The following is a 26,874-nucleotide window of genomic DNA, read 5'->3' as shown; positions in this document are numbered from 1 at the left end:
GTCTTAATGTTGGTTTATAATGGAGCACTGTAACAAAAAATAATTTCCCCCAGGGATCAATAAAGTATCCTGATTCTGATTCTGATTCTGATTTAAATGTTGTATAATATTCTATTATAGTAAAAAAAAAAAAAGGTGATAAAGAGACTAATATTTTTTTCCCTCATTATTGCAAAAATACTCGATGTCTTAATGTCTCTCTTCAGCTTGGACGCTTGGATCAAGTATAGCCTATACTCCAAACGCTAGGGGGCGACATTAGCCGATGATGACTATACGGAGGAGGAGGGAGTACTAGTGCCTTTGCACTGTAGAGGAAGACAGTTCACGTCTGTCCACATTCTGCGGCTTTTTCGGTTCGGTCTCTCGGTCGGTGGAAGAGCGAGACCTCTCACAGGAGGTGGAGTTCGCCGTGCTTAAGCTACGCGGGACCAGTCGTCTCTTGCGATGTTAACAGAGAGCTGAAAAGACAGACCTGCTTGCTTCAATACATGACAGGTAACTTTATCCTGTGTTGTGGTGTGCCTGTAGTAGCATCCAGCGTAGATGAAAAACTACAATCCCTCGTCGGTAGCGCTCTCTCTTGTGGTTAGCTAAACGTCAGCAGTCGCTAATGTGCGCCTGTAGAAAATGCAGCAAGTCGACAGTGAAATAAACACCTCCATCTGAAAACTATAGAAGCGTCTATATGAGGCGGGTTAGACTGTTATTTTTCCATTGGAGGCTATTACACCCAATTGTCGAGTTAACGGAGATGTCGAGCTAGCTAGCTAGCACGCCAAGCCCTTTTTAGACATCAAACTACGAGACGGACCAGACTTCTGTCACTTTCTCATAATCTTTTTACTTCTCTTCCTGAAGTGATATTTTGGGGAATTATAGGGATAAAAATGCCACATACCAACTAAACCAGCATAGTAATGGCTTAAAGGTTACCTTAGCTACAACCAGGTATTAGTAAGCTAATGACTGTTCGATGGCTCATTCAGGAAGAAGAGTCACACATGACAAGTGAGCTTTATGTAACAGCATTTCTTGGTGTGCTATAAGCTGCTTAACATAGTTCCCTGTCCCTGGGAAAGCGGTCATATGTTGTAATATACCACCACTACACTCCGAATGTGTTATGCAAGAGTTGTCAGAGTGTTTGATGGACTCTTATCTTATTTCCAGCGTACACAAGTCATGGAGCTCCACAGATCCTTGAGCTTGTGGATATTGTGTTTGTGTCTCGTTGGAGAAAGTTGGACTGAAAAGCCAAGTTCACCTACACCGGTGGACAGTCAGCTTGCTGAAAATGGAATGCGAGGTGAGTAATCAATCATGGCAATAATTTGTTATAGCAAACCGTGAAAGATGTAATTGTATCCCTCTTGACACACACTATACCGCCTGTTTGAGGACAGCAGTCTGTGTCACAACATTGCGATTGTGTGCAGGCACTAAATGTAGCCATGCTGAGAATAGTCTGGCTGGCATTTGCCATTAAGCCCTGTCCTCCTACTTCGATCTAGCCACTGAGTCAAACAATAAGCAGTTCATCAAAAAAAAAAAACATTAGTGGAAAGAATGACTATTGGGTGAATGTAGGCATTTTATTTCCAGTAAATAATAGATTAGAATAATTATTTTCCAACTACTTGTAGCACAAAAGACAAAGGCGCACCAGCCAATTATAACCTTGTTATTTAGAAGTCCGCTAGTTTAATGATTTTTTTTTATTGGATTACAATGGATTTTTTTTTTTTTTACCTTGTAAATCGTTTCTATACTTTTTTGAATAGCAAACCAGTACCACTGAATTAATCATTTCTGCATTTTTATTATTGAACAGTGCAGTGAAATGGGAAACTGCCCAAATCGTCTACACGCATCAGTAGAGATGATGCACTTCAAATGTACTTTTCTCCTAAAAATTTCAGTGTGCCATATAATTTATTCTTGATGTGACAGTGATTTTTAAAGCTTGACTGGTATTCTAAATTATCATGGGAGACCGTGGAAGAAGGATTTATGGGGTGGAAAAGCTATGGGTGTATTCTTCATCTAAATGGAAGCTCACAGATTGACGTGAGTAACCTGAGCTCTTTTTAAAAAAAAAAAAAATATATATATATATATATATATATGCAAATATCTTATCTTGTGTCTCTGGAGGTTTGCAAGCCAAATGAGAAAGAGAGAGAAGGTCAAGTTTGGCGTTTGAGAGTGTTACAGGTGGTAGACTTTTTACTAGAATAACTGTTTTTTTTTTTTGTTTTTTTTTTTGTTTTTTTTTGTTTAACGCAAAGTGTGTTAACGTTGAAAGTGAGTAATCACTTTGTGGTATGTGGCTTTGCAAGTTTGCTAAAAGTTGAAAGCGTGCATGCTCACAAATGAACTTATAACTACACGGAAGTTCACCCACACTATCCTTCCTATTTCTATCTTTTGTGTTGTCATGTAGACCATAAGGTACATTTTGCAAGTTAAAAAAGTTTTATAGGCTTACAGACACAATATCATGGACAGAAATTATTTCAGGTATTAATCTGTGACATTTTTACTCTCTGTTCTCTGTCCTTAATTGCTAAGCCTGCATGTCAAAACATCCAGTTCTGGGAATTAACAAAACATGGATTGGTATGATGTGTTGATCAGTAGGAGGGGGCATTACACTGTAACCTCCGGCACAATGCAAGCCAAATGCCTGCAGTCTGTTATAGTTGAGAAAAAAACAAAAAAAACAATGTGGGTGTCATTGATTAATGATGAAGCTGCATGAGCTCATTTATGAAAGGGGAAGTGAGGTTATGTTTGCATACTGCTACACCATGTTATGGGAAAGATGGTACAACAAAAAGAAGAATCCTTGCCTGATAGTCAACACTGCTCAGTTTTCAACCTAGAATCAAGGTTTTTGTCAGTAATCTGTAGTGTGATTAAAAAGTTCCATAAAAATGTTTCTCCAGGAGTATGTTGTTGCTGTAAAAAATCCAAGTTCAGACCCAGAAAGGAAGTCTTGACCACTATTTCTTGTTGGCATGCAGGCAAGGCGTGCTTCCCTTTTAACTCTTTTCTTCATCGTTTCCTTTTGTGGTTAAAATTTAGTCAATTGTGTAGCAAAGCTTACTGCTTTAATATATGCTTCTTAATCTTACTTATGTTTTCTAAACTTGTTGTTTTGTAATATTAGTCATTCCCTTCATTGGTTAAAATAGTGTCTGAGATATACCTGAGATCAGAGCTGCATATAGTTCATACAAGATAGATTTAGAAGATAGATTTGAAATCAATAGAATATGAAGCTTTCATGAGTACTATTCTTGTAAGTTTACCTGAACTGTGCTGCATTCAGTCAAGGAATGCACACACACTCTTAAATCTGCCATTGCTGCACACATGCAAAAATGTTTTCCTCTTAATGGGAGTGGCGTCATCATCTCATATCTAGCAGAGGATCAGTAATCCCCCAGGAAGCAAAGTGACACAGGAAAACAGTGGGCACGCAGGGACATCATAAGAGATGTCCATTTTGATTTCTGTATAATTAGAGTCCTACATACGGATATTTTTATACAATACTAAAGCCTGTAGAATAGCAAACCTGAGTTTCTTGACATTAAACAGAATAGTGACAATGACATCTAAAATTATGATGCCTCTACACTCATCGATTCAGTTCAGTGAATGGTCTGTTTTTGGTCTACACATAGGTGTAGCAGATACAGTCAAAAGTACCTGCCTTTGTAACAGCCCGCAGTAAGTGAAAGGCCTTATATAAACAAGCCTTCCTATGCAGCCAAGGAATGTTGCAGTTCAGTTATCTTTGCTAAAGAGAGTGCTGTGGGGAAGCCAATTCAGCAGGGGACATTGAGAAGGTTTTCTGTCTTTTCTGCAGGAAAGTGCACACAAGATTAAAAGCTATTAGCCTTTATTGCATCACAGTGTTGCAGTGTTACAAATGAAGTGCTAAGCGCAAAAAAGAACATCTTAGACATTATTTTTTACAAAAACCTCTAATGTTATATAAATGTTTTTTGTTTATCTGTGCATAGTTACATCTACTCTTTATCCAGTTGTGCTTTTTTTGTCTGTTTTTGTTTGTTTGGTATTTTTGGTGATTGTAAAAAGTAAATTAGTAATTGTAGAATAAGGAAAAAACTAAATATTAGTCGACGAATTCGTGGACCTTTGTCACTTAACAACTTGTGGATATGACTTCTGTTTCTTCACCAGATTTTTGTCGCATTGATGAGCCACTATGCAAGGATGAAAATGCCTTTCTCACCTTTGAAGCTATCCGTAATATCCATAAGCAGATGGATGATGATGCAAACGGCAATGTAGATGTCGTAGAGACAGATGGCGTAAGTAACAACCTGAAAAGCCCTCTAAGTTAAACAAGACTGAAGTGTTGCTATACTCTAACAATATCAATTCTGCCCTCTGTGTTGGAGAAGTGAAGTGATATTGATACAAAGGGTTATCTTTTGTGTTTTATCTCACTGACACAGTTTCTAACTTGCTCTAAGAATAAGACATCCTTCTTTGGTGGGGTTTTTCTTTCTTTCCCTCTTCACAATTCAAAAGAGAGCTCTTTCTCCTGAAGTCTGTGAGTGAGGGGCAGGGATACAACCAGCTGAGATCCTGCTCTTAGTGAGGGAGTGTTCTAAGGCTTGGACACACTTCACTAGAGCTGAAGCTGACAGTGCTCGGAGCCTTATATACTCATTGTCATTCTCAAAATGCTAGTTTGAGAGGATTTGAGCTTTCAGACATTGCACATTGGAATGTGGGCAAACTGTGGTTATAAAGGTACTATTAACAATACTTAGGTAGGCTGTGACATATAAATTACACTCAGTTGGTACTAAAGGCCACAAACTGTGCCAAGAAACGATCACCCACACAATTACACCACCAACAGCAGCCTGAACCACTGATACAAGGTAGGATGGATCCATCCTTTCATATCGTCTCTGACAAAGTCAAATATCTAAATCACAGTAGGAATTGCGACTTATCAGAACAGGCATAGGTTTTCTTATCATGGTTTTTCTGTCCAATTTTGGTGAGCCTATGGGACCAGTAGCTCTGCATAAACACCACTGAAGTTGCAGCATTTTTACAAACCAATTCTGGTTCATCCGTTTCACTCAACGATCCGCTTTCCCCTTTCTCATTCTCCGTTGCCGCCATGCTTTTTCGGCCATGTGCGTATGAAAACAAAAGCATTGCGCATGCACGTTTTACCCATATTCTATCGCAATATTTTATTTTCTTATCGTTGCCTAACATTGTACCGGCATTACCATGAACGGTATGATATGGCCCAGCCCTAGTTGAATGAGTGTACCTAATATAGTGGCTATGCTGTTACTTTAAACCCTCTGTCATCTAAAATTTTGTAGATTTTGCTCCAAAGGTGGCCAGATAATGACTGTCTAACTGGTAGGTTCATCCTGTTGCACGCCAGTGCTCTTGCTGATATACCTTTTTCCCTTGTCAAATAATTAACCTGGTGTATTTACTGGCTTAGAAAGCATAGCTGGCATTCTTTCTACCCTTGCCTGTCAGAGTTGAATCAAAGGTATTTTTGAATACTCTTGACAGCTTTTGTCATTACAGTAGAATCACAACCATGGAAAAGACAGTCCTAAAACAACACATGCAAATGAAGGCCTAGTATGAAGATGGGTGTGGTGTGGGAGAGTATTTCTTGCACTAAATCCTGTTGTAACTTGCATGTGATTTGTAGACAATTATGCTGCAGTTTCTTTAAAAAAATGTAGCACAAAGGGGATTTGTGAAGCCACAATCTGCTTTGTGCTTATGGTAGAGTAATACTGCACAGTACAGTAGTTCTCTTCAATAGCATAAATTATAAGCAAAACAGAAAAAAATACATATGCATATGTACAGTAGTGCAATGTTGCACTGTAAGCTTTAGTGTAAACTACAAGTTTTGGCCTCGAGAAAGCCGCCTCTGGTGACTTGATTCAGGTATGGTTCGGGCTCAGTCTGTGTTATGCAGCTGAGGCCAGATCAAAGCAGGTGGCACGATCACTGCTTTTAAGAGGGGCACTTGGCATGCAACCCCCCTAAAGCAAATAATGAAGAGAAGCACAGTGAGCAATCGTATGTGTAGTGGCTTTTAGCCAAGAAATGGAAAGCTCAAAATGATGATGAAGAGTACTTCAAGACAACCCTCTTTTTCTTGTTAATCATACAGTGATTAAATAAGGTGGGGAGTTGCTTTCTTTACGAGCAAGATGAAAGTGTACATCTGGTCTCTTAACAGTAACCTTGGTGACTCTGTCACATTATACAGGTCCTGCTAATTTTCCATTGAATATGTTCGGGAGTGCTGTATTTCACCTGCAGCAGAGACATCTTGCTGCACTGTAGTGAAATCTTCCCACACAAATCTATCAAGAAAGAAAGGCATCATGACTTATTACTGTCTTTCACCCATGACTCTGCTTTTGTGGGAGTGCTAGATGTTATGTAGGGTTCATTTTTAAAAACCTGGTGAGTGGGTTAGCCTACAATACAGTGGGCAATCAGCAATGTGGTTCCAAAAGCAAGTGAGGGACAATTACCATTTCAGTGAGAGTGCAAGTGGAATTTACATTACGATCAGTCTTTGGTACAGTTTAGTGAGCATGACACTGTCTTATTCTAAAAGGAATACAAAAAAAGCTGTTTTTATGATTAAATGTATAATAGTTTTGAACAAAAGTGAGAATGGCATTCTGTGTTGCACAATTAAATAATGAGGGGAAAATCCCTGGTGAGGTATTTATTAGGTTTTATTTCATGTTAAGCGAGTGAAGGCAATGGATATATCCCACAGGAGTTGCATTTAATTGCACTAAAACGATGGATTAACTATTACAGCAGTGAAATGGGTCACAGTGCTCACAATCAATAGAAACCCTAAACACCATTTACAAATGTGGTCTTTCCGCATTGTCACAAAGCAATGCACCTCTTTGTAGTAATGGTTTCATTAGAAGTGATCATGTTTTGTGGTGTCACAGCTTTGCAACATGAGAAGTTTGCCCTCATGGCGTTCTGTCTGAAAGGCTTTTTTTTTTTTTAACTATATGGCTAATGTTTTGTACACAACTCATGATATCGTTCTAAACATAGCCAAGTACTTTTACTGCCTAAATGTAAACAAACCCTAACTGAGAGCTCACCGTTTTTTCCCCACAGCCTCATCTTCATATGGGGTTTGTGACTTAACGTTTTCACTCTCGGTGTGAACCATGCATTTGCATTTTTTTTCCAAGTTCCAAAGCTATCATATGACAACATGGCGATACCTTAGTTGTAGTGATTGCCCTACAGCAATATTGTATTGTAGGAGCAACATCAACAAGGTAATATACGGTGACACTCCCTTTCCTTTCATTCTTGATGTCACTCGCCCCTTTTAGCAGCAACATTTGTTTAGATAGTTTGGAGAACATGGCATCGATTACAATGGGTCTGATTTTTGTCTTACAAAGTTCACACCACTTCAATTAAGCAACTAAGTTTGATATACAAAGGTATCATCTTTCAAAGCCAACTTTAAGGACTTAAAGATGTGCTCAAAGTTTGGTCAGAATACGCTAGCCAAAGTTTTAAATGCACTGTCAGTTTCAGTGGTGAAATTGCAGTTGTAAAACAAATGTTTTAACAGTGTAGCTATTTTGTCATGCAAGTCTTGTAAAAGGTTTTTGTTTGTAGCCATTACAAATGTCTTTGTCATACTGCAGTTCCTGAGAGAAGATTTAAACTACCATGACCCTAAGGCCAAACATAACAGCTTCCATGGGGATGACCAGTTCATCAGTGTGGAGGACTTGTGGAATTCATGGAAGGGCTCTGAAGGTACAGTTTTGTTGCAAAAAGGGCCTTTCTTTCACATCCATTTCTATGTAGAGTTGTATGTTGTAAACCTTTTTCTGCATACTTGATACCTCCAAACACTACTTAATGTTTGATATTGTAGCAGTGATTTTCATTTTTAATGAAGCAGTCTTAGTGACTTTGATTACCAGTCAGAGAATGGCAGAGCTTTTATATGCCTGTAAATAAAGGTTTATGTGCTTCCCTCTGACTGAAAGTGTGTGTTACAGCTTATCCATGCTTGACCCTTTCACTCAATTAACAAAGGCACAAAGTAGTTGATAAGATTGCATGCCCAGCAAAGTGCACTGTTCTGCCAGAGTGGCCCAGAGTTAAGATCGTTGAAGCTGTCAGCACAAAATTCAGTCACACTTCTTTCTGACTATGTCTAACCATACTAATGTATTCTATTATACTCACTCAGAGCACTTTCATGTGCTGTATCTGGCACTCACCTTTTAGCATCCTTTCCTCTGACTGCTTTTACCACAGTTTTGTTCACAGTACTGACTTACACTGCATTGCAGTTTCTTGACAAAGTTTTAGAGGTTCTGAGCAAGGAAACAGGGTTATTGTACAAGGGAGCAATGTATTAACTTAGTCAACTCACAGTTTTGACTCTCTGCCAGGTGCTGGGGATCAGATTTGCCTTCCCCAATTATTCCTGTCAGCATGTTATGCTGCGGGGATCTCGTAGATCATTCAGGATGTGTATGCACACAGTCAAACAATGCATTTTGTGTCAACCTGTATTATGCAGTTGCAATAGTGATGCATTTTTTCTCGGCTGCAAGTGTTAGATTTGAAATGAATTGATGTTTATGAGGTTACAGCTGTTTCTCAGATAAGTTTTTACAGTGTAGCTAGAAAGGAGAACATTGGTTAAATTACTCCAGCCTTTGCTACAGTAATAGTTAATACTTAGTTTCAGATGTTGTGACTGCCTGAGGTCTATGAATCAGACATCAGGAAACACTTGGTTTCTTCCCTCTTGAATCTCTGCTGCCCTATATTCAAACATGCTTTAATTATTTCTGGTTTCAGAATTATATATTTTTTGCCTTCAGTCTGTTTTTAAGCAAGTGAAACATTTTCTATCTAGTCGAGGTCATCTAACCAACTGCTGGCGTGAGAAAGGAAGTGTAATTCCCTTTCTGGATTGCTTTGACTAACTGTTGTGCTACACGACTCTTAAATTTGTCGCTGGAAAGCTACAGCTGTCCACATGATTCCTTGAATCTTTAGAAGTTGTGTATCATCTGCATAACAGTGGAAGCTAGCACTGTATTTGTGGATGGCCCAATGGAAGGCCTGTGGGGAACACCACATGAGAAGAGGGCTGAGAATGAGCTGAATCATCCATTTAGGAAATAAAACAATCTAACTGACAAGGAGGATTCCTTGAACATCCTCAAACACAGTGAAAGATTACAGTCAAAGTTTCTCTTTTAAAACAGTTGTGTTAGAAAATAGCAAGACAGTAAAATATACTGCAGCTATTTATTGAGTTCTCTCTATGAAACGTGAATAAATATGAATTCTACTATTATAAAATGAATAAAAAAACAGAACGAATGAGGCTGGAGGACAAGCTGGCATGTAATTTGGTCTTTATATCTGGAACATTTGTGATTATAGAAATCCTTTGTCTTATATGTATTCACAGCTAACACTAGTGACAAACACTGCTATAATGCCAGACATGCTTTTATGGGGTATTTTAATTTAGAAGCAGGAAGTTTTAGAAAGGAAATCCTGTTGAGTTACAATTGATTATTATCTGTGAAGACTGATTCAAGTTCTGATGTTGTCTTAAATATCAATCATGATATTTGTTAGCAGAATGTCCATCCATCCATTTTCTGTCATGTATCTGGGTCTTAATCCTGGGGCAGCAGTCTGTGCCAAGATGCCCAGACTTTCTTCTCCTCCACCTCTTCCAGAGGGACACCCAAGCCAAACCATAAATCTAATCTCTCTTGTGTCCTGGGTCTGCCCCGGGGCCGCCTTCTAGTAGCACATGCATGGAACACCTCACCTAGTAGGTGTCTGGAAAGGCATGCTGGTCAGCTGCCCATAGATTCCTGACTTACTGTGGGGAAGTAAGTTTGACTCCGAGCCCCTCCTGAATGGCCGAGCTCCTCACTTTCTCTTTAAGGTTGCGTCGGCCAATCACTGGTGAAAGTTCATTTCCATCGCAGTTTAACTCTTTTGGTCACTACCCAGTACTCATATTCATAGGTGAGGGTGGAAGCAAAGATCAACCGATAAATCAGCTACACTCTCTTATTACTAATACACTCGTCTTACCAGCAGAATGTATTTGTCACATTTTTTTATTGTTTGTAGGTTGTTATAAGAGTTGAAGGAAATACTTTTCATTGTAAATAATTGATCCATTATCTGTAGTTTGATTGGATTTTTTTCATAGTGTTTATATTTTGGGCTACAGAAAGAATAATTGTCGCTTTGGGAACAACTAATGTGGTGCAAAATAAAGACTGAGAATTGTAATTATAGTGGATATTTTGTTTCTTCTTTTTGCCAACAGTGTATAATTGGACAGTGGACAAGGTGGTGGAATGGCTCATCAGCTATGTGGAGCTGCCACAGTATGTGGATGCATTTCGCAAGATGAATTTCAATGGAAGTGCCATGCCAAGGTGTGACATCATCATGACTTTATTTTCCTTTCTTTCTTTTTTCAAACTGAACCGATCTATGAACCCTACACATCACTGTGTGTGATAAAGTGTCTTGGTTTACTTATTACTGTGGAGATATTTTTATGTACTTAATACAACTTTTTAAAGTCATTAAATTGGCTGTCTTTGTTAACCTGTTTTATTTTGATATGGGTTACTTTAGTTTACCTTTGATGAATTAAGGACTTGTCAAGCGATCGCATTACAATCTTTGTTGTGTATGTGTCTGTGTGTGTGTGTCCCCCGCTTTCTTCCTGCGAAATGAATGCACGTCTGGTCTCTTTCAGGCTTGCTGTAAAGAACACCACTCTGACACTCTCTATTCTGAAGATTTTGGATCGAAGCCATGTGCAAAAGTTGCAGCTCAAATCGTTGGACACCGTACTCTTTGGAGCACCACTGAGTATGTAACTTTATTTTTTGCAAGTCGTGTCTGACTTTTAGAAACACGGCTTCCCCAGCAGACAGTCTACTATATGAATCTCTTGCGTTCAAATGTTTTACTGTGGAAAATAAGTTTCATTACCAACATGACCAACATCCTGCCCAATTTGGTCTACTGCTCTCATTTTCATTCGCTCTTTGTCCCTGTGAAGTGTTGTGGCCAGAGTCACCAGGTCTATGCAATGCTTGATTTATAGTACTGCACTAAATCTTAACTGTAGCTATGCCATAGCACCTTTCCAGAAACGCTACACATCACAGCAAAGCAGATCTCAATAACTCTTTGGTAATGAAATGTGGCGTATTGATTAGTGGAAGGATTATACCTCTGTGAAACATAATGTAATAGACTGTAATTGTGGCTAGCTTCCTCATTAGACTGAAGCAGTAACTCATAATTTGCCAGTTTAGCTTGTGTTTGTTTCTTCTGACAGGTGTAACAATCTGTGTATAGACTCTGTAAGTCCTACAGTCTTCTCCCCATTCTGAATTCCAGTTAATTTAACTATTGTTAAAGATTAATTGGCTTTCACTCATGACTCATGTTAGTAAAACGCAGACACAACAGTGTACGAGTATAAACAACATAACCCACAATTGTGAAAGGTGTATGCTCATTCAACCCAGTGCTATCGTTTAAGCTTAGGAAATCCTGTACCACCTGTATCAATTTCAGGGACTCAGGAAGATTTAGACTGTTAGACCACACTACTCTGTATTCCAGACACATCACTCTGCGTACAGAGACAAATAAACACTCCACTCATCCTCTTCTTCTCCACTATCTCTGCTCCAATTCTGCACTTGTAGATTGTAATCCTTTAGGGGTTTCTCAGTTTTTTTTAGCTCCTTAGGGATTTGTAACATCACAATGGATAGGTTGTCTTCGATATCATATGTCCTGTCAGCAGTTTAGATGTTTTTTTTAAAAAATTGTTTTGATACTGGAGAATTATTTCCCAGGAATTTCAAAGTAGAGTAAAGGTGTGTATTTAGAAGAGTTTATGAGACGTCAAAAAGAAAAAAAGAAAATCTAATAAACAGTCAGTGGAACCAGGTATTTGCTTTAAGCACACAGATACACACACACACACACACACACACACACACACACACACACACACACACACACACACACACACACACAAAAAAAAAAACAGGAAAGGGGAAGAGTGTGTAGTGGTGTGTGTCTGGCATGTGTCATTGTGAATGTGTTTTGTAAGAGTCACCCGCAGGAAGACATTAGCAAGGGCTGTCTGGCTTTGACAAGCTCTCAAAACCAGGGGGTCCCACTAACAGCCAGACTGACCAACTGTGAAGCGTAGCAGCATTTTAAGACACACTGCACAAAAGGTTGCACCTAATCTGGCCAACAGTTGTGTAATAATTAACCCAAGCTCGTTTGGGTCCTGTTATTTCCAGTTCTGCGGCTAATTACCTGTCACTTGATGCGCTCTTGGTGGTATTCCTGAAAGAAATTGAATGTTTTGTTCACTGTATGTAAAAGGAAATTGCCTACAATAAATAGCCCAGCAGAGGAGTGGCATCAGGAAATTGCATTCTCAGAGATAATGCCCTGTTTTTCATTTTGGCGTCTGTGCTCAGTGAAGAACTATGATGCACTAGACATGCATTTCAGTAAGCATGACTCATTTTGGGTTATTGTGTTCCAGGTCATTTAAGAGGTAAAGATCTGTTACTCAAGGTCACATTATTGGAGGAGCGACCACCAAAATAAGGTTTTTCTTCTGTTGCCTGTCAGCTAGACGTTATTGACCCATTTTGATCAAAACGAGGTGAAAAACCTATCTGTGTGCTTTTATTCTTACATCAATGTAAAAGGAGTTATTCTGTACATTATCTATGTATGGCAGGGGCAGAGAGTGATTAAAATTCTGTGGTTACTATGCATGGTTCTCAAGTGCCCACAACTTGCTGTTTATTCATCTTATTCTGACAGGTGGTCTAAATATTTGGCCTGGAATAGGTAAAAAACTTACAGGCTTGTACTTCTGGATTGTCCAGTGTTGGCCTTCATTTTAAAAACTGTGTTTCTGCCCTCCAAGGCTACATGCAGGTCAGACTAAAAAGATATGGATATATTGTATGCAAAGTGCATTCCTGTTATTCTTACTTATTCAGTGGAACTGATAAGACTTGAGCTGTACAGGTACTTGAGATTTACAGCTTGTGTTGTAGAAGTTCTGTCTGTCGAGCTGGCACGATCTACTGATATATTCATTTTATTTCCCTTTGTCTCACTCCAGGAAGTATACTGTTCTTTCCTGTATACTCCTACTCAGGTTTTGCAAGAAAAACTTGTGTAACTTGCAAAACTTTGAGAAACTACGCTAGCTGCTACATACATGTTATTTCTTCGACACATCAAATGACAAATATCTGTTGTTAGTTCCCAGCTTGGGTTTAACTTTAAGTTATTCTGTTAGTGGTTGTAAAGGGATCTGAATATGGGATGTGTTCTTACAAGTAGGATACTTGATTCCAAGCTATTGTGACTCTGAAAATCTATAAAACCCTCACAGTGATAACGTCAATGAATACTTATAGTTGCAGCTAAAGTTTGAGCTTTAGCTTCACATCTTCCCCAGATTAAAATAGGTCGTGTTAAGCTGTCTTTATCGTGGTCTTTTGCACTGGGTCCCTCTCACCGCAACCTGAAATTGTGCTGGTGAGCCTTCTATTTGTGTCACTCCACAGCAGTTGCAATATGACTATGAGATTCAAGTTTCACACCACATTCTTGTAAAATTTCTGTGTTGTTAAACAGCTTTATCCTATAATACATGTTGCTGACCAAAATGCATCTCCTCATCTATAGGCCTGCTTAATGACTTAGTTTCTTGTCTTACTAAAATGTAACCTCATGTCTTTTTATTTCATTCAGTGAATAGACATAACCACTTGAAGGACTTCATGCTGGTCGTGTCAATAGTCATAGGCATGGGTGGATGCTGGTTTGCCTACATCCAGAACCGCTACTCTAAGGACCATATGAAGAAGATGATGAAGGACCTAGAGGGCCTGCAGAGAGCTGAGCAGAGTCTGCATGACCTACAAAAGAAGTGAGGGTTTTTCCCAACACCAACACAAGCTCTATTGCATTTAATTGTATTTTCTGCACATGGCGTTCATTTTAGATTTAATATGAAACTGTTATTTTTGTCTTCACATGAGAACTTTTGAGCTTTTAATACATTTAAACTCATCATCCACTTGTCTGAGGATAACTCTCATACGTTAAACTGTGTGCTATAATAATCAGCTGTAAACGGTTATTTCTGACATTAGTAGCTTATTAGCTTATTGAGCTGTAAACCTCCAACATTTACTGATTCTAAATGGTGGAGGTCACAAGTGAACAGAAGATTTTTAGTTTCCACTTGAACATTCTGCTGATATCCAACCTTGAATGACAATCAAAGCAACGGCCTGACTCGTTGTAGCATGTTTGCAGGGTTACTCCCTAGTTCTTTTGCTGTCAACTTTCAATGTTTTTCTGGTTTGATTGTTTGGATTTGTATATAGTTTTTCCAGGTTTGCACACAATCCTGGGAAAGGTTTGATTAATGGCATTCATTGTTCTCAAATAGGAACTTGTGTTATGTTATAAAAGACTGGCAGACCTGCTCTAGCACCGGGCACTTATGTGTTTATACTTAGTTATCATCAGGCCTCTATGGACCCATTCCACGGAGCGTTTTTATGTTCAAGCAGGTGACTAATTTAGTGAAGCCAAAGTCTTTGGATCAATGGTGGAAGGTTTGCTTCATGCATTCGTGAAGCTGTCTGATTGCATGAGGGGTTTTTTTCTGCTGTTTTATTTATTTTTCTGGCTTCATACACGAGCATGTCACAGCAAGTCACACATTAACTGGCTGCAGATGCATGTGATCAAGGCATGCTTACTTCTTTATTTAACAAACTAAAACACTGCTTATTACTGGTAGCATTGGCTGCAGTTTTATAGCCTCCATATCTGCGTAGTCGTAAAGGTAATTCTTAATTTAGTCTCCAGCCATCACTTCTGACTATACTCTGACAAATTGTTTAAAAGTACACATTGTAAGTACCAGTGATCAAAATCACACTTTTCTTTTAGAAGAGAAAAATCTTGGGAATTTGTAAAATGGTGGCCAAACCTCAGGGCTAAACCTTTTAGAATTTTAGAACTCTTTAAAAAACAACTTTTGAATCGCACGTTTTATACTTTGCCCTTTCTTATATCTTATAATGCAAAATATTTCATACTCTGAGGAGTTTTTTGGCCATCGGATCATTCCAGCCTGTCTTGTGATTTAAGATTTGAAATGAGATGAAATTTCAGTGTTTTAAAGTAAAGCTACATGAATTGGTGAATAAAAGAAAGGCTAATCTAACTATTTTAGTCCTGCTAATACCTGAAGGAATGCTCAGAATGTGCTTTGAAGTGCATATCCTATTTTGCCTTTCAAGGAGACTTGAACTCAGTTTTGACGTGATACATGAACCAAAGGTTTTTGAGCTTGAAGGTGCAAAGAGATTCCCATTTTATGGTTTTGCATCTCTAACACAGTTTATCCACTGGGGGAGAGGTCATCTTCAGGTAAATTTAAAAAAGGAATAAGCTCAGGCCACTGGAAAGAGCCACATAACTGTGTAACATTCTTGTCTTTATTCTTGAGAACAAAGGGAGAGGTGAACTCTTGTTGCAAATTTTTCTTTGACTGCCCTTATTACCCACATACGTTAATGTTTGTATGTTAAATGGGGGATAAATGGGCTGTTCAAGAGACAGGCTTTTGAAATATTCATTTTATGCTTTGTCAGTGCTTACTGACTGAACTGAAACTAATGTTTGTGTCTGTCATGGATTCTTGATTTTTTTACAGTTGCACCTTTATCTCCTGCATCAGCATATTTTTGTAACAGACATGTTCTTTGTTAGTTCCTTTTCCTTTCAGTACACTAGGTGGAGGGAAAAGTGTTTTGTGGGAGTTTCCTGCTGAATTCCAACAAACAGTGCAACTGATGGCTTAAATGGGGACAAATCAGTGAGGTCAAACTCTGTCCTTCTGACGCTGCCAAGTTAGTCTTTGTGTTGACTCTGTGGATTTATACTTTGACTGTTTGTAAAACACCTGCCACTAGCATCTTTGAAGTAGATTTTGACTTTCCTTTTTTTGCTAAGCTAAGTACGCATAGTTAATTCTCCTCTACAGATCACAGTGGCAAACCTTAAGTAAATATTAAAGGCCAGCAAGTGCAGACATTATTTAGTATCCCATGCAAGTAAACAGTCTGCACCATGGTTGTGCGTAATACTTATTAGTAGTTTGTCTGTCTGCAGATAGTAGTATAGTGCTTTACAGGAACTGCTCAGATCCCTGAATTATGCTTGTTTGTTCAGCACTGCAGTAAAATTTGCCTGTTACAATTCAGCAGTGTTTTGTTCAGCTGCATTTTAAACTTCAACTCAGTTCATTTTGGCCATAGAGGTCATTTAAATTCTATTTAATTAAAAATATCTGAAATGCAAGTTGAGAGCTTCAGTGGGAACTGCAGCTGCCTCAAATCGGTGTGCTTTGAGCTTTGACCCTCTTGCTTTATGTGTAGTTGGCTCAGAGGATTGTGGGTTAGAGTGGCAGGAAAAGCATGCGGGCTTGTGCAAAAGTGTGACTGCATGCAAAAAGGGCGTTCTATTTTTGGCAATACTGCATGCGACTTTTTCTAGCATAATAAATGCTATGACAGAAAAGGCTAGACCACGGGATCAAATACTTTTGTTGAGTCAAGTCATTTCAAAACCAATAGTATGAGGTCATGAGGATTATAGGGCTGCATTACTGTGCAAGCATGGGTATTGTGTGCATTTCTGAGGCAATATGAATGCCAAAGAATATGCAGGTTCTGGTATAATAGGCTATCAGACAGGCAGCAGGTTTTTCAGGCATGCTTGTTTCAATAAGACCGCCACACAAAAATCAGCAGCTTGAGAGGTTTGTGCTCTGTCTTTAGTTGTGTGTTTCCTACTGATCCCTGCAGCCAGCTGCTCTCTTTCCATACCTTTAAGCAGATCCTGCGATGCTGTCAAGTAGCCTGGTCCAAACATGGCTTCACTGTTGGGAGACAGTGTAAGGAGGTTGTGACGAGAGCTGGATTTCCTGGGTGACTTTTACAACACTCTTTGACCTGGCCTCCCCCTTCACTGGTGGGCGAGTGTTTTAAGCATGACTGTTAAACATGTCAGCTCTGATGCAATTCACCCACATTTGAATTTGGGTGTGGTGTGCAGATGAAAGGCCTGAAAAAGGACAGGTGACAGGGACAGCTTGTATTGCATGTGAAAAAAACTTAAAGGTTGGGCATATAAGGCTACGTATGTCTTATAATATCAGTGTGTATTCAGTAACATTACCTGCAAAGTCTGCAGAGACATTGTGTCTGCATTCTTTAAGCTCTGTAATTCAGGTCATTTCATTCAGGAACAGAATTTGGCATCTACTCTGTGGACACTGTTACTCAGCCAGTGCTTTCAAATTTTAGCTAGAGAATGGCAGAGGTCAGGGTCGAAAGCATTAGCAGGACTGCCCACCAGCAACATTTTCCATAGCTCATGGTCTGGATCAAGTTTCAATTCTCTGCACTTGTGTACTACTTCTGCTGTTGTGTTCAGCCTCAGTGGGGGAAAGTGCTGCTCCCTGGTGACTGAAATGTGTTTGTACGTTCTGCCCTTGTGCCACATGTTTAACAAAACAACAAAACAGAAATTTGAAAACAACAGCATTTATTTTGTTGTATCACAGTATATGTAGTACTGTAGTTCTGGGACTTGTCATATTCATCAGGCTATCAAGCCCAGTGACATTTTTCAATTGAAAAATATTACAAAGTCCTGCATAAATGTAACCACATCACGGGTTTAGTTGGACCTGAATGGTTACAGATGAGAGTATATCGGAATGGTGTGTGTCTCAGTGAAAACAATCGTGTTATTGGTGACAAGCCCGCTTTCAAAGGCTTTTTTTTTTTCCCTTTTTTTGTTTTTGTTTTAAAGGCTAGTCTAATTATATCCACCACTTGCATGTTCAGAACTCTACAGGAGCACTGGGTGCCACACTGTACTGTTCTAAACTTAAATCCTGACAGCTGTTCTCTTCTTGGCTCTGCTTCCTCTGATGTCAGATTATTGTGAGCTGCCTAGCAGCTGACCACAGTCCTTTGCTCTTCTACATGTTAGCTGTTTCTGGTGATGCATGGCTGATGCAATGCCTACTATGGCATGCAATCTAGGCACCCCTAGTAAACATTTCTGTTGATTTCAGCACAAGATAAACTTTCTAAAAGAAATAATGTCAGAGAGAAAACTATCTCCTTAATGTGTTTTGCAATTGTTGAGTAAAAAAGAACAAGAAACACAAAAGATTTAAAATTTGATTCCAGGTACCTTTTACCAAAAGTCAAAGCTTTATAAATCCTCTGCCTCTCTAATACTTGTCATAACAACTAGCACTCAAGGGCTCCTTTAAGCCGGTGCAGCACTGAGCACTGCCCAGAAGGCAGGAAAAGCCTTTTTTGAAGACGCCAAAGCATTTAACCTAATTAAGAAATGGTATTTAGCAGGATCGGTGGTGGTCAAGTTAAGGTCTGGAACACTGAAAAAAACTGATGCTACTAGGATAGCTGGAAAGGTAAATCAAAATTTCTCTTTGACTAAAAAAATCCTTGGCAGACTGATGGTGCATTTTTTCCACTGTGCAGTCTTCAAAATCCTGCTTGCTTATCACAAAATTCAGCATTAAAGCCATGCATATAAACCTCTAAACAAGCCTGATACAGTCTAGAAATTAATCCTGAGGTTGGAGGATAAGATTAAAATAGAACTTATTTGCTGTGATGAGCAAAGGTATGTTTGGAGATGAAAGGGTGCTACAGTTACACAAAAAGAACTTTCCAACTGTTAGTACAAGGGTTGATTGATCATGCTTTGGGCTTGTGCTGCAGCCAGTGGTACATGGAACATTTTCACTGATAGAGGGAGGAATGTACTAAATAGCTGAATAATATAAAGGCAGTTTATTCTGGGAGCAGTCTGTTGCTAAAAGCTGAAGATGACAAGAGTCTGGATTATACAACCGGATAATGATCCTAAATATACCCTAAAAAATGCACCATGGACTACCTCAAGAGGATCGACCTGAATGTTTTGCCTTGGCCCTCTCAATCCACTGATTTAAATATAATCCAAAATTTTTGATTAGACAACAAAAGAGCAGTGACTGCTAGACAGCCAACAATCTGTAACAGAAATTTTGACCAGGGTTGCTCAAACCTAAGCACATCTCCATAGTTCATAGAAAATAACAATAGCTCCAACACGGCTTCAGTTGCTTGGGCTTAGTAAGCAGCCACTGACTAAAAATTGAGCATGACCTTTGGTCCTTTTTTCCTTAGGTTGCAGATTGCCCAGGAGGAGCATCGAACAGTTGAAGTAGAGAAGGTAAATCTCGAGCAGAAGCTGAGGGATGAGATAAACGCTGCTAAGCAGGAGGCCCAACGATTGAGAGAGCTGCGTGAAGGCACAGAGAATGAGCTGAGTCGCCAAAAGTATGCAGAAGAAGAGCTCGAACAGGTAATGGTTGCAGTCTGATCAGTTACATTTAAACGCAATCTGTAGTCCACAAAGTAGAAGCAGTGAATTTGAGTAAATAGAGAAGAAGACTTCCAAGGTGGCATCGGCACAGTATGTTTAGGTCTTTCAGATTCACACTAGCTATAGTGTAAATACACCCACTCAAGTCTTTGTCCTTTGGAATTTGGCAGAAGCAGCACAGTTCAGCCCACGTACATAAGTGAAACTGTTTGTGCTTGGAGGATTATCACAGTGCACTAATTCTGATGCTTTTGTCACATTTGACTGTCCTGCTAATTTGGGATTAAGCAGGGCTTCTACAGTCCATATATGAGCTGTTTTCATTAAATACAAGCCTGAACTTTACTAGATTTGAAACCCCTGCTGCGTAGTACCAGTTGTACCCATTTAAAGAATAGTGCAGGTAATCGTGGATATAGGTAATTAACAGGTAAATGGTGGCCAAACCTGCGTGATGCCGAGACTCTCCTGATGTGTGCAGTTGAGAAGGGGCAACTATGGAAATGTTCGGACTTGATTTTACATAAATTGTCCAAAATTCATGTTTGAAAATGGGGGGCCATTTACGTAGACACCTTTATTCAGGTTTGAGGTTACATCTGAGCTTTCAGTGTGTGGGATTGGGTTATTTGTGGATATGGAAAAGGCTAAAAATTGTTGGCAGATTGTGGGTCCATTTTTCCTTATGTGCTCATCTAGTATGGCTAATAGTTGAAACTTGTTGCAGGTGCGCATGGCATTGAAGAAGGCAGAGAAGGAGTTGGAGTCACGGAGTAGCTGGTCGCCACCAGAGTCTCTACAGAAATGGCTGCAGCTCACCCATGAGGTGGAAGTGCAGTACTACAACATCAAGAAGCAAAATGCCGAACGGCAACTCCTGGTGGCCAAAGAAGGGGTTAGCATGAAAAATATATATACATTTCCTTGTGTATGTTAAACAAATAGAATATCATAAAGATAGAGCTTTATGCTAATAATTTAATATCCAAAAATGGTAAACTTCCACAAATTCTGTATTCATTATCCATGAAGCTTTTCCTGTTCTTAAATATTTGGTCAGTTGTTGTAACCTGGGCACCACTTTCCACTTCCTCCTGCTTACCTTGATAAGTCCTTGGTCACTTGCTTTCGCAGGCAGAGAAGATAAAGAAAAAGAGGAACACTCTCTTTGGGACTTTCCATGTGGCTCACAGCTCCTCCCTGGATGATGTGGACCACAAAATATTAGCAGCCAAGTAAGTTAGAGACTCTTAATTGTGCGTTGATATGTTGTTAAAAAATAAAAGCTGAGGAAAGATGATTTCATACATACATTTCATACATTCTCCTCTTTGCAAAGTTTTCTTTTAAATACTTTCTTCTGATCTTTTGCAGACAAGCCCTTGGCGAGGTGACCGCTGCTCTGCGAGAGAGGCTGCATCGCTGGCAGCAGATAGAGATTCTAACGGGTTTTACCATCGTCAACAATCCAGGCCTCCCATCACTGGCCTCGGCCCTCAACCTCGACCCCACTTTCATGGGCGGCAGAGCTACACCTCAGCACTTCATCATGTCTGACGACATGGACGACATGGACGAGGATATCGTACCCGGAACTCTGCCATGTAAGAGTTCCTCCGAAACGCTCAGCCTTTCAGTGGGGATTAGCAAAAAAATCCCTAAACCTTCCTCCAAGGCTCTGCTTGGGAAATCCAAAAATCAGCTCACATGACAATTTGGACCTAATGCTACATGTATTATTGTTGCCTCCATGGTGCTGACGGTAGTGGGGGTTAGACATGTCGAAAATGAGTATTGAATGGTGTTTTACACTTCACACTATGTAAATTCAGATAATTGTCTTGTTGTTTTACACACGATACCACTTGCCTTTTTGTTAACTGTTATTTTGGATACATTTGTTTATTTCATTCAGTAAATTATTGAAACTGAAGATTGCCATGATTTTCCTCTGGAAACTGAAACCCAAAGAAAAATATACTTCTTAAAGAGAACAATTTTTTGTGTTGACCGATTTGTAGTGCTTGTGTCATGTTACGTGTTATAGATATGTTGGATCAGTTTTTTTTTGTTTTTTTTTTCGAAGGATGCCAAAAAAGGAAATACTTCAGATGTAGTCACTGCCAGAATTATATTCCTATTTAGGACCAAGATAGGAACACCAAAAAACACAACTCAAATTCTTACACACCTTACAGTTCTTGTAGAATTCATACATTTTTATACATATGTCAGTTTCAAACCATATTTGACTTTATATGTTAGGTTATGGGTTTAGGTAACTGGAGCTCCAATTTGCTGCACAAGTGAACAAGTGTTTAATCAACATTAATTACACTGCCTGTCTCACTCCCCTCTCTCCCTCCACCACTTCTCTGGTATTTGGCTCCCACTGCTGTCTCATTGGTCCAACTACAGATGGCAATCGACTGTTGGAACGGCGAGCTAGTGACCTGTGGTCCATTGGTTCAGACTGTCAGCCCGTGTGGAAATATCCTGGTTGGCCATTTATTCATGCCCCACTTCAGTCCTCAGTCTGACCTTCCCATCTCCACTTTTGCCTAAAAAGAGTTTTCATACATTTTAACTGGCAGTATGCTCCAGATGGACCCAGCTGTAATAATAAAAAAAAAAAAAAAAAACACCTTCTCCATGCTGCCTTCATTTAAAAACACCCCTGACCTGACCTTAGTTGCTTGCTTGGTATTGAAATCCTCCTCCTAAATGTTGCCCCTCCTCCAGACAAACCCCTTTTTTCTACTCCACTATTGTTTTGTATTTGTTTTTCTTTTTTAAAGAAACAATTTTTTCCTATTTAAACTTATTATATTCTTATAATTTGCCTTTATTAGATGGAAAGATTAAACAAGTGTTGGGATTTTACTAATATGCATCACTATTGTGGAGTAAAGAGGCTAAAATTTGTGTATTTTTATATTTAATAATGTGTAACGTTTCCAAAGACTAAAGCATCTTTTCAGTAATTTTCTCATTGTTCTCACTTTTTCCATCAGCCATTTATTTTATGTTAATGTTACTACCGCTGTTATTTTGTGCCAACAGCTCCCAGTATGATGTCTCTGCGCCAACGCCACATTGATCCCCAGCTGGCCCTGGGCTCCCAGAGGTTGGTAGAGAGTTGCCTGTTGGCAGGGCAGCAGGGCGAGGGAACCCCCTACCATTCGAGGCCTAGGGCTACCTTCAGACATTCACGCAGCCACTCGTTTGGGCAGCTCGATTGTCTCCCTCTGCCTCCCCTCTCCTCGGCCGTTTCTCACCCGTCCATAATCTTTACTTCCAGCCAAATTCCTCAGTCGTCATCATCCTTATCCTCATCTTCTTCCTGCTTACCCAGCTTTGTGGGTGGCAGTGCAACCCCTCATTCCCATGCATACCATGCTTCTTTCCAGCCCATGGATCCTATTCCTGATTTGTCATTCTCAGATGTCTCCAAAGTGCACTCCTCGTGCAGCGACAGTTTCGGGTACCCATCTGTCTCCATTCTCCACACACTTTGCATGTGCGTGGGTGTTTTTACACCACCTGTCATGGTTTTACCTTGATAACACATGTAGAGTAGATACACTTCCCTTAGTATATTCATTTTGTTATGTTTCCATTTTATTTTGTAATTTTTTTTCTTTTATAAAATTTCTCATCCTTTGCTGTTTTTAAGCCATTACAGAGACTTTGCATTTACTCTCTTTCAACCTCTCAGTGTTCCTCCTGTTCTTTGCCTGCTCAACTAACAAGTGTGGAGCCGCACTATCCAGCCTGTGCCCTGTGTGTCCGTGACTTTCAAGGCATAGTGTAGATAAACTCAAGCATGCAAAGCTGCTTTTAAACATTCCTTGGATCTGATTTTTCCTTCTCTAACTTGTGAATTTTTCTTCCTGCAGGGATCTAAATCGCTCCGACTCAGACTCCTCTTTGTCCCTTTCACAAGTTGGTGATCGACTGTCTGCCTACAGCTCCAAAGGCCACCTAATCAAGCCCACTTCTCTCATGCACGGCCTGTCCAACCGAGCAGATGATGCCGTCTCACTGCATGCTCACACCCCCAATGGAGGGACCCGTGTTCATGAGGGAGGTCCCGACAGCCCCATACTCATGAAGAAGGTGTACAGCCTGGGAGAGATCAACAGTCTGTCTGAGTCATCTCGCTCACTCAGCCCAAACTCCACTGAACCTGACACACCATCACCAACAGGAGGGCAGGTAGGAGTGGTGGGAGCTAAAGCCAACAGCCGCATCCCACAGCTGTCCTCCAAGAAGAGCCCTCTAGAGGAAGATAGTGGTTCAACAGGAGAAGACACAGATTCAGCTGCCAGCCGTAAGAAACATACCTTCAAGATCTTCAAAAAACAGAGGAAATAAAAGCTAAATGAACTATGGGCTACCAAAGCTGTCTGACTGTATTCCTCTGTCTAACCTGTTTTTGTTATGTTTTTTTTAGTTTCTAGTTTTGGGGGTTCATTAATGGTCACATGATTGCAAGATTTTTTGTCATTGAATCTTTTTGTAGGTTACAACACCTACTTTGAGAGACTGTGGACTGTTTTACCCAGCTTTATCTGCTTACACTTGGTCAATGTTGAGTATGTGGGGAATGGGCAGGTTTGTATATTGGAATGTAAAGTATTATTTATTCTGCAGGAACTTGTGCCAGTGTCAAAGGGAAATATGTCTCCCACTTGTTGTTTCCTTTTTTTTCCTTCTTGTTCTACAATCTATAACATTTTGCATGTCTTCACTTTTGTTTGACAGATACTCGAATGCTCTAAGTGTTTGCTTGGTTCTTGTTGTTAACCTGCTTAGACAACACTTGTTTCTTTTATTACTATCAAAACACCTACAAGTCCAAAGTGAATGCGCACTCCTGACTATTTTCTTTTTAATGATGGGTACACTTTGTCTGTTTTCTTTTTGTTGATGTCTTGTTTGCGGAGAAAATGACACATTCAGGGGATCTTCAAATACAAGAGGTGTATTAGAATGCTCCTGTATATTACCTTTGGCTGTAAAAACAAATGTTGCGTGTTGCTATTTGAACTCAGTATATTACGATGCCTTCTTAGGGCCATTCTAGGGAATAATAATAATAAAAAAATAATAAAAAAGGATCAGGGAGGGGGTGATACTCTGAAAAAGAAAAAATCCTAACTTTTATGATGTCTTAGGTGGAAAATTTCTTTTTAAAATGAATGCAAAAAACCCCAAAAACTATAGTCTCACATTGAAGTCACAAATATAGAAAAATAAAAATGTTCCTCTTTTTGTAAAGCAATCTCATCACACTAGATGGTGCTTTGCCTCTATTATTCCTACTGACATTATTCAGATGCAGTCAGCAACTATCTGGGAGCCCATAATATCACATTAAGTATAGCTGTTTATTGGGTTATTCAGAAGAAATATACTGATTTGCATGAGATGCTTTTGTGTAACAGTTATTCTTGCATCACGCCTCAACTTGGCCATTTTCTGTTTAGCAATAGAAACCACATTTTTAAAAAGATAAAATAAAAGATAATTATTAAGGGTTTTAATATTTTTCTCAGAATATTAATCAGTTATCTTTTTTCCACATAGAACAGCCCTAATAAGCTGTCCTAGTGTATCAGCATTAACTGCTGGGTCTAAATGTATTTATATTGCACCCTAGAGGTAAATTCTTGCAAAGTATCTAAAGGACCAGCATCAGACCTTTTGCGGTTTTGAGTTTTAGTGCATTTGAAAAATGGGAGAGTGAAGAATGTCTCTTCTCTTTGCTGAAATATCCAGCTTATCTTAAGGACTATCACTGATTAAACTGGGGGTTTACACACACCCTCACTGAACCATACGGTTATCAGGTGTTTGAAGACTAAAAATAGGGTGTATATAGAAAAAAAAAAATTTATTAGGCAATAAATTACCAAAATGTTTGAAGTGGCAGCCATGAAATGCAATGGTATCTTTAGGTATTTAATTTTAAAGTTAGGATACACATTGTGAAAAGAAAATGCTAGAGATGCTTGCTTTCTACACCTGTATATCATAAGAAAATGTACACCTTTGGGTTTGTTTTGTAAGAATAGCCCCTTGAAGGTTAACCAGTATCCCACAATTTTCACGTAATGTGGATTGGGCTATGCTGTCCTGTCTTTTAGTTTTATTATTTTGTCTTTTTAGTGGACATTAAAAGATCCACAGCAGTTTTTCAGTGAGGATTGGTTGTTGGTAAGGGCTATAATTAAGGAAAGTATTTTGCTCTGTACAAGACTGAAAATTTAAAGTTGTAACCACTTCTGGTTAACGTTTTATGGAGGCAGGAAGTCAATCATGTAAAAGTGCCAAATTGTGATTTCTGTCAGAGGCCTTTGTATTTGTAGTGTGTTCTAAACCTTGAGCCCCTTTTGCACAGAAGACAAAAGTGCATGATGTATACAGTAATGTATATTCAAAGATGAAATGCTGAATGTCCGAGGGTATATCCTGTATCAGTACCGTATGTTTACATTTGTAACAAATAATTATTCTCAGATAAGTACAACAAAAAAAAAAATACCTTGTGCCAGTTTTAATGTTGATTGCTTCATTTGAGCACAAAACTATGCATCTAGTTGTAGGTAATTACTAAAGTAGTAGGGACGCCAGTACACTTAGGGTGCTCCTGACCAACGAACAACCAAAAAGTGCTGCAGAAGACACAAGAAGTCTCCCCCAGCCTCATAATGTAACAGGTGGTTTGGATTTATAAGACACGTTTAAATATTTTATTTTAAAAAATAAGACGAGCTTAAAAAAAATAACAATTTCCTACTGGTACTTTTTTTAAAGTGTCATTTGTACCTTTTTTGCACGACAGAGCTGTAAATTGATTATGCCATCTGAATGTGTGAGTGTGTCTGTCTGCTCCCGGTATAATGCACTGTAACGTTGATGCATGTCAACTGTCATAACGAAACCTATATTGGGTTAAAAGAGTGGATCAGCTTAAGCTCTTAAGTCCTTCACCCTACTTTTCTCGTTGTCTTTATTTTGAGCTTCTATTTATGAAAACCTACAGTATATTTGTACAGGGAAAAAAATCATTTTGCATCTAATGTTGTGGTCTAAACTTTGATGGCACTCCTGCATGAAAGCAATAAACTATTTTGAATGAAAGGTGAGCTTCTTCTCCTAATACACAGCACTTTGATTTCCTGC

The 26,874-nt window shown here is 39.2% G+C and overlaps 1 protein-coding gene across 4 annotated transcripts; it reads left to right on the top strand.

Moving 5' to 3' along the window:
- Window positions 1-305: 305 nt before the first annotated feature.
- On the top strand, window positions 306-26,811 carry stim1a (stromal interaction molecule 1a). Of its 4 annotated transcripts, none has more exons than XM_086262035.1 (14): window positions 306-498; window positions 1,174-1,309; window positions 4,219-4,349; window positions 7,752-7,866; window positions 10,436-10,547; window positions 10,877-10,992; window positions 13,939-14,116; window positions 19,485-19,662; window positions 20,411-20,578; window positions 20,818-20,918; window positions 21,058-21,287; window positions 22,102-22,182; window positions 22,747-23,167; window positions 23,583-26,811. In XM_086262035.1, exons 2-14 carry the CDS (start codon window positions 1,186-1,188, stop codon window positions 24,058-24,060), a joined length of 2,433 nt encoding a protein of 810 aa, XP_086118161.1. In that variant the 5' UTR covers window positions 306-498; window positions 1,174-1,185; the 3' UTR covers window positions 24,061-26,811. The 4 variants fall into 4 exon arrangements, with proteins under 4 accessions (XP_086118161.1, XP_086118162.1, XP_086118163.1 ...); XM_086262037.1 differs by having other exon boundaries at window positions 308-498; window positions 22,747-22,810; window positions 23,583-26,808; XM_086262036.1 differs by lacking the exon at window positions 22,102-22,182 and having other exon boundaries at window positions 307-498; window positions 23,583-26,810.
- The last annotated feature ends 63 nt before the right edge of the window (window positions 26,812-26,874 follow it).

Source organism: Aulonocara sp. 'chitande type north' Nkhata Bay, linkage group LG14 (assembly GCF_057382095.1).
Source record: "Aulonocara sp. 'chitande type north' Nkhata Bay isolate Kocher_YH1m ecotype deep benthic linkage group LG14, A_spYH_male_GT1.1, whole genome shotgun sequence".
Classification (NCBI taxonomy): Eukaryota; Metazoa; Chordata; class Actinopteri; order Cichliformes; family Cichlidae; genus Aulonocara; species Aulonocara sp. 'chitande type north' Nkhata Bay.
The sequence above is the reverse complement of the archived record's forward strand: the minus strand, read 5'-3'. Positions and strand labels throughout refer to the sequence as shown.

Excerpts from the sequence above, each read along its gene's own strand:
- stim1a (XM_086262035.1), top strand. The coding sequence starts at position 1,186 with ATGGAGCTCCACAGATCCTTGAGCTTGTGGATATTGTGTTTGTGTCTC. Across the intron at positions 7,867-10,435 it reads TTCATGGAAGGGCTCTGAAG|TGTATAATTGGACAGTGGAC; the intron begins GTACAGTTTTGT and ends TTTTGCCAACAG. Across the intron at positions 23,168-23,582 it reads TCGTGCAGCGACAGTTTCGG|GGATCTAAATCGCTCCGACT; the intron begins GTACCCATCTGT and ends TTCTTCCTGCAG.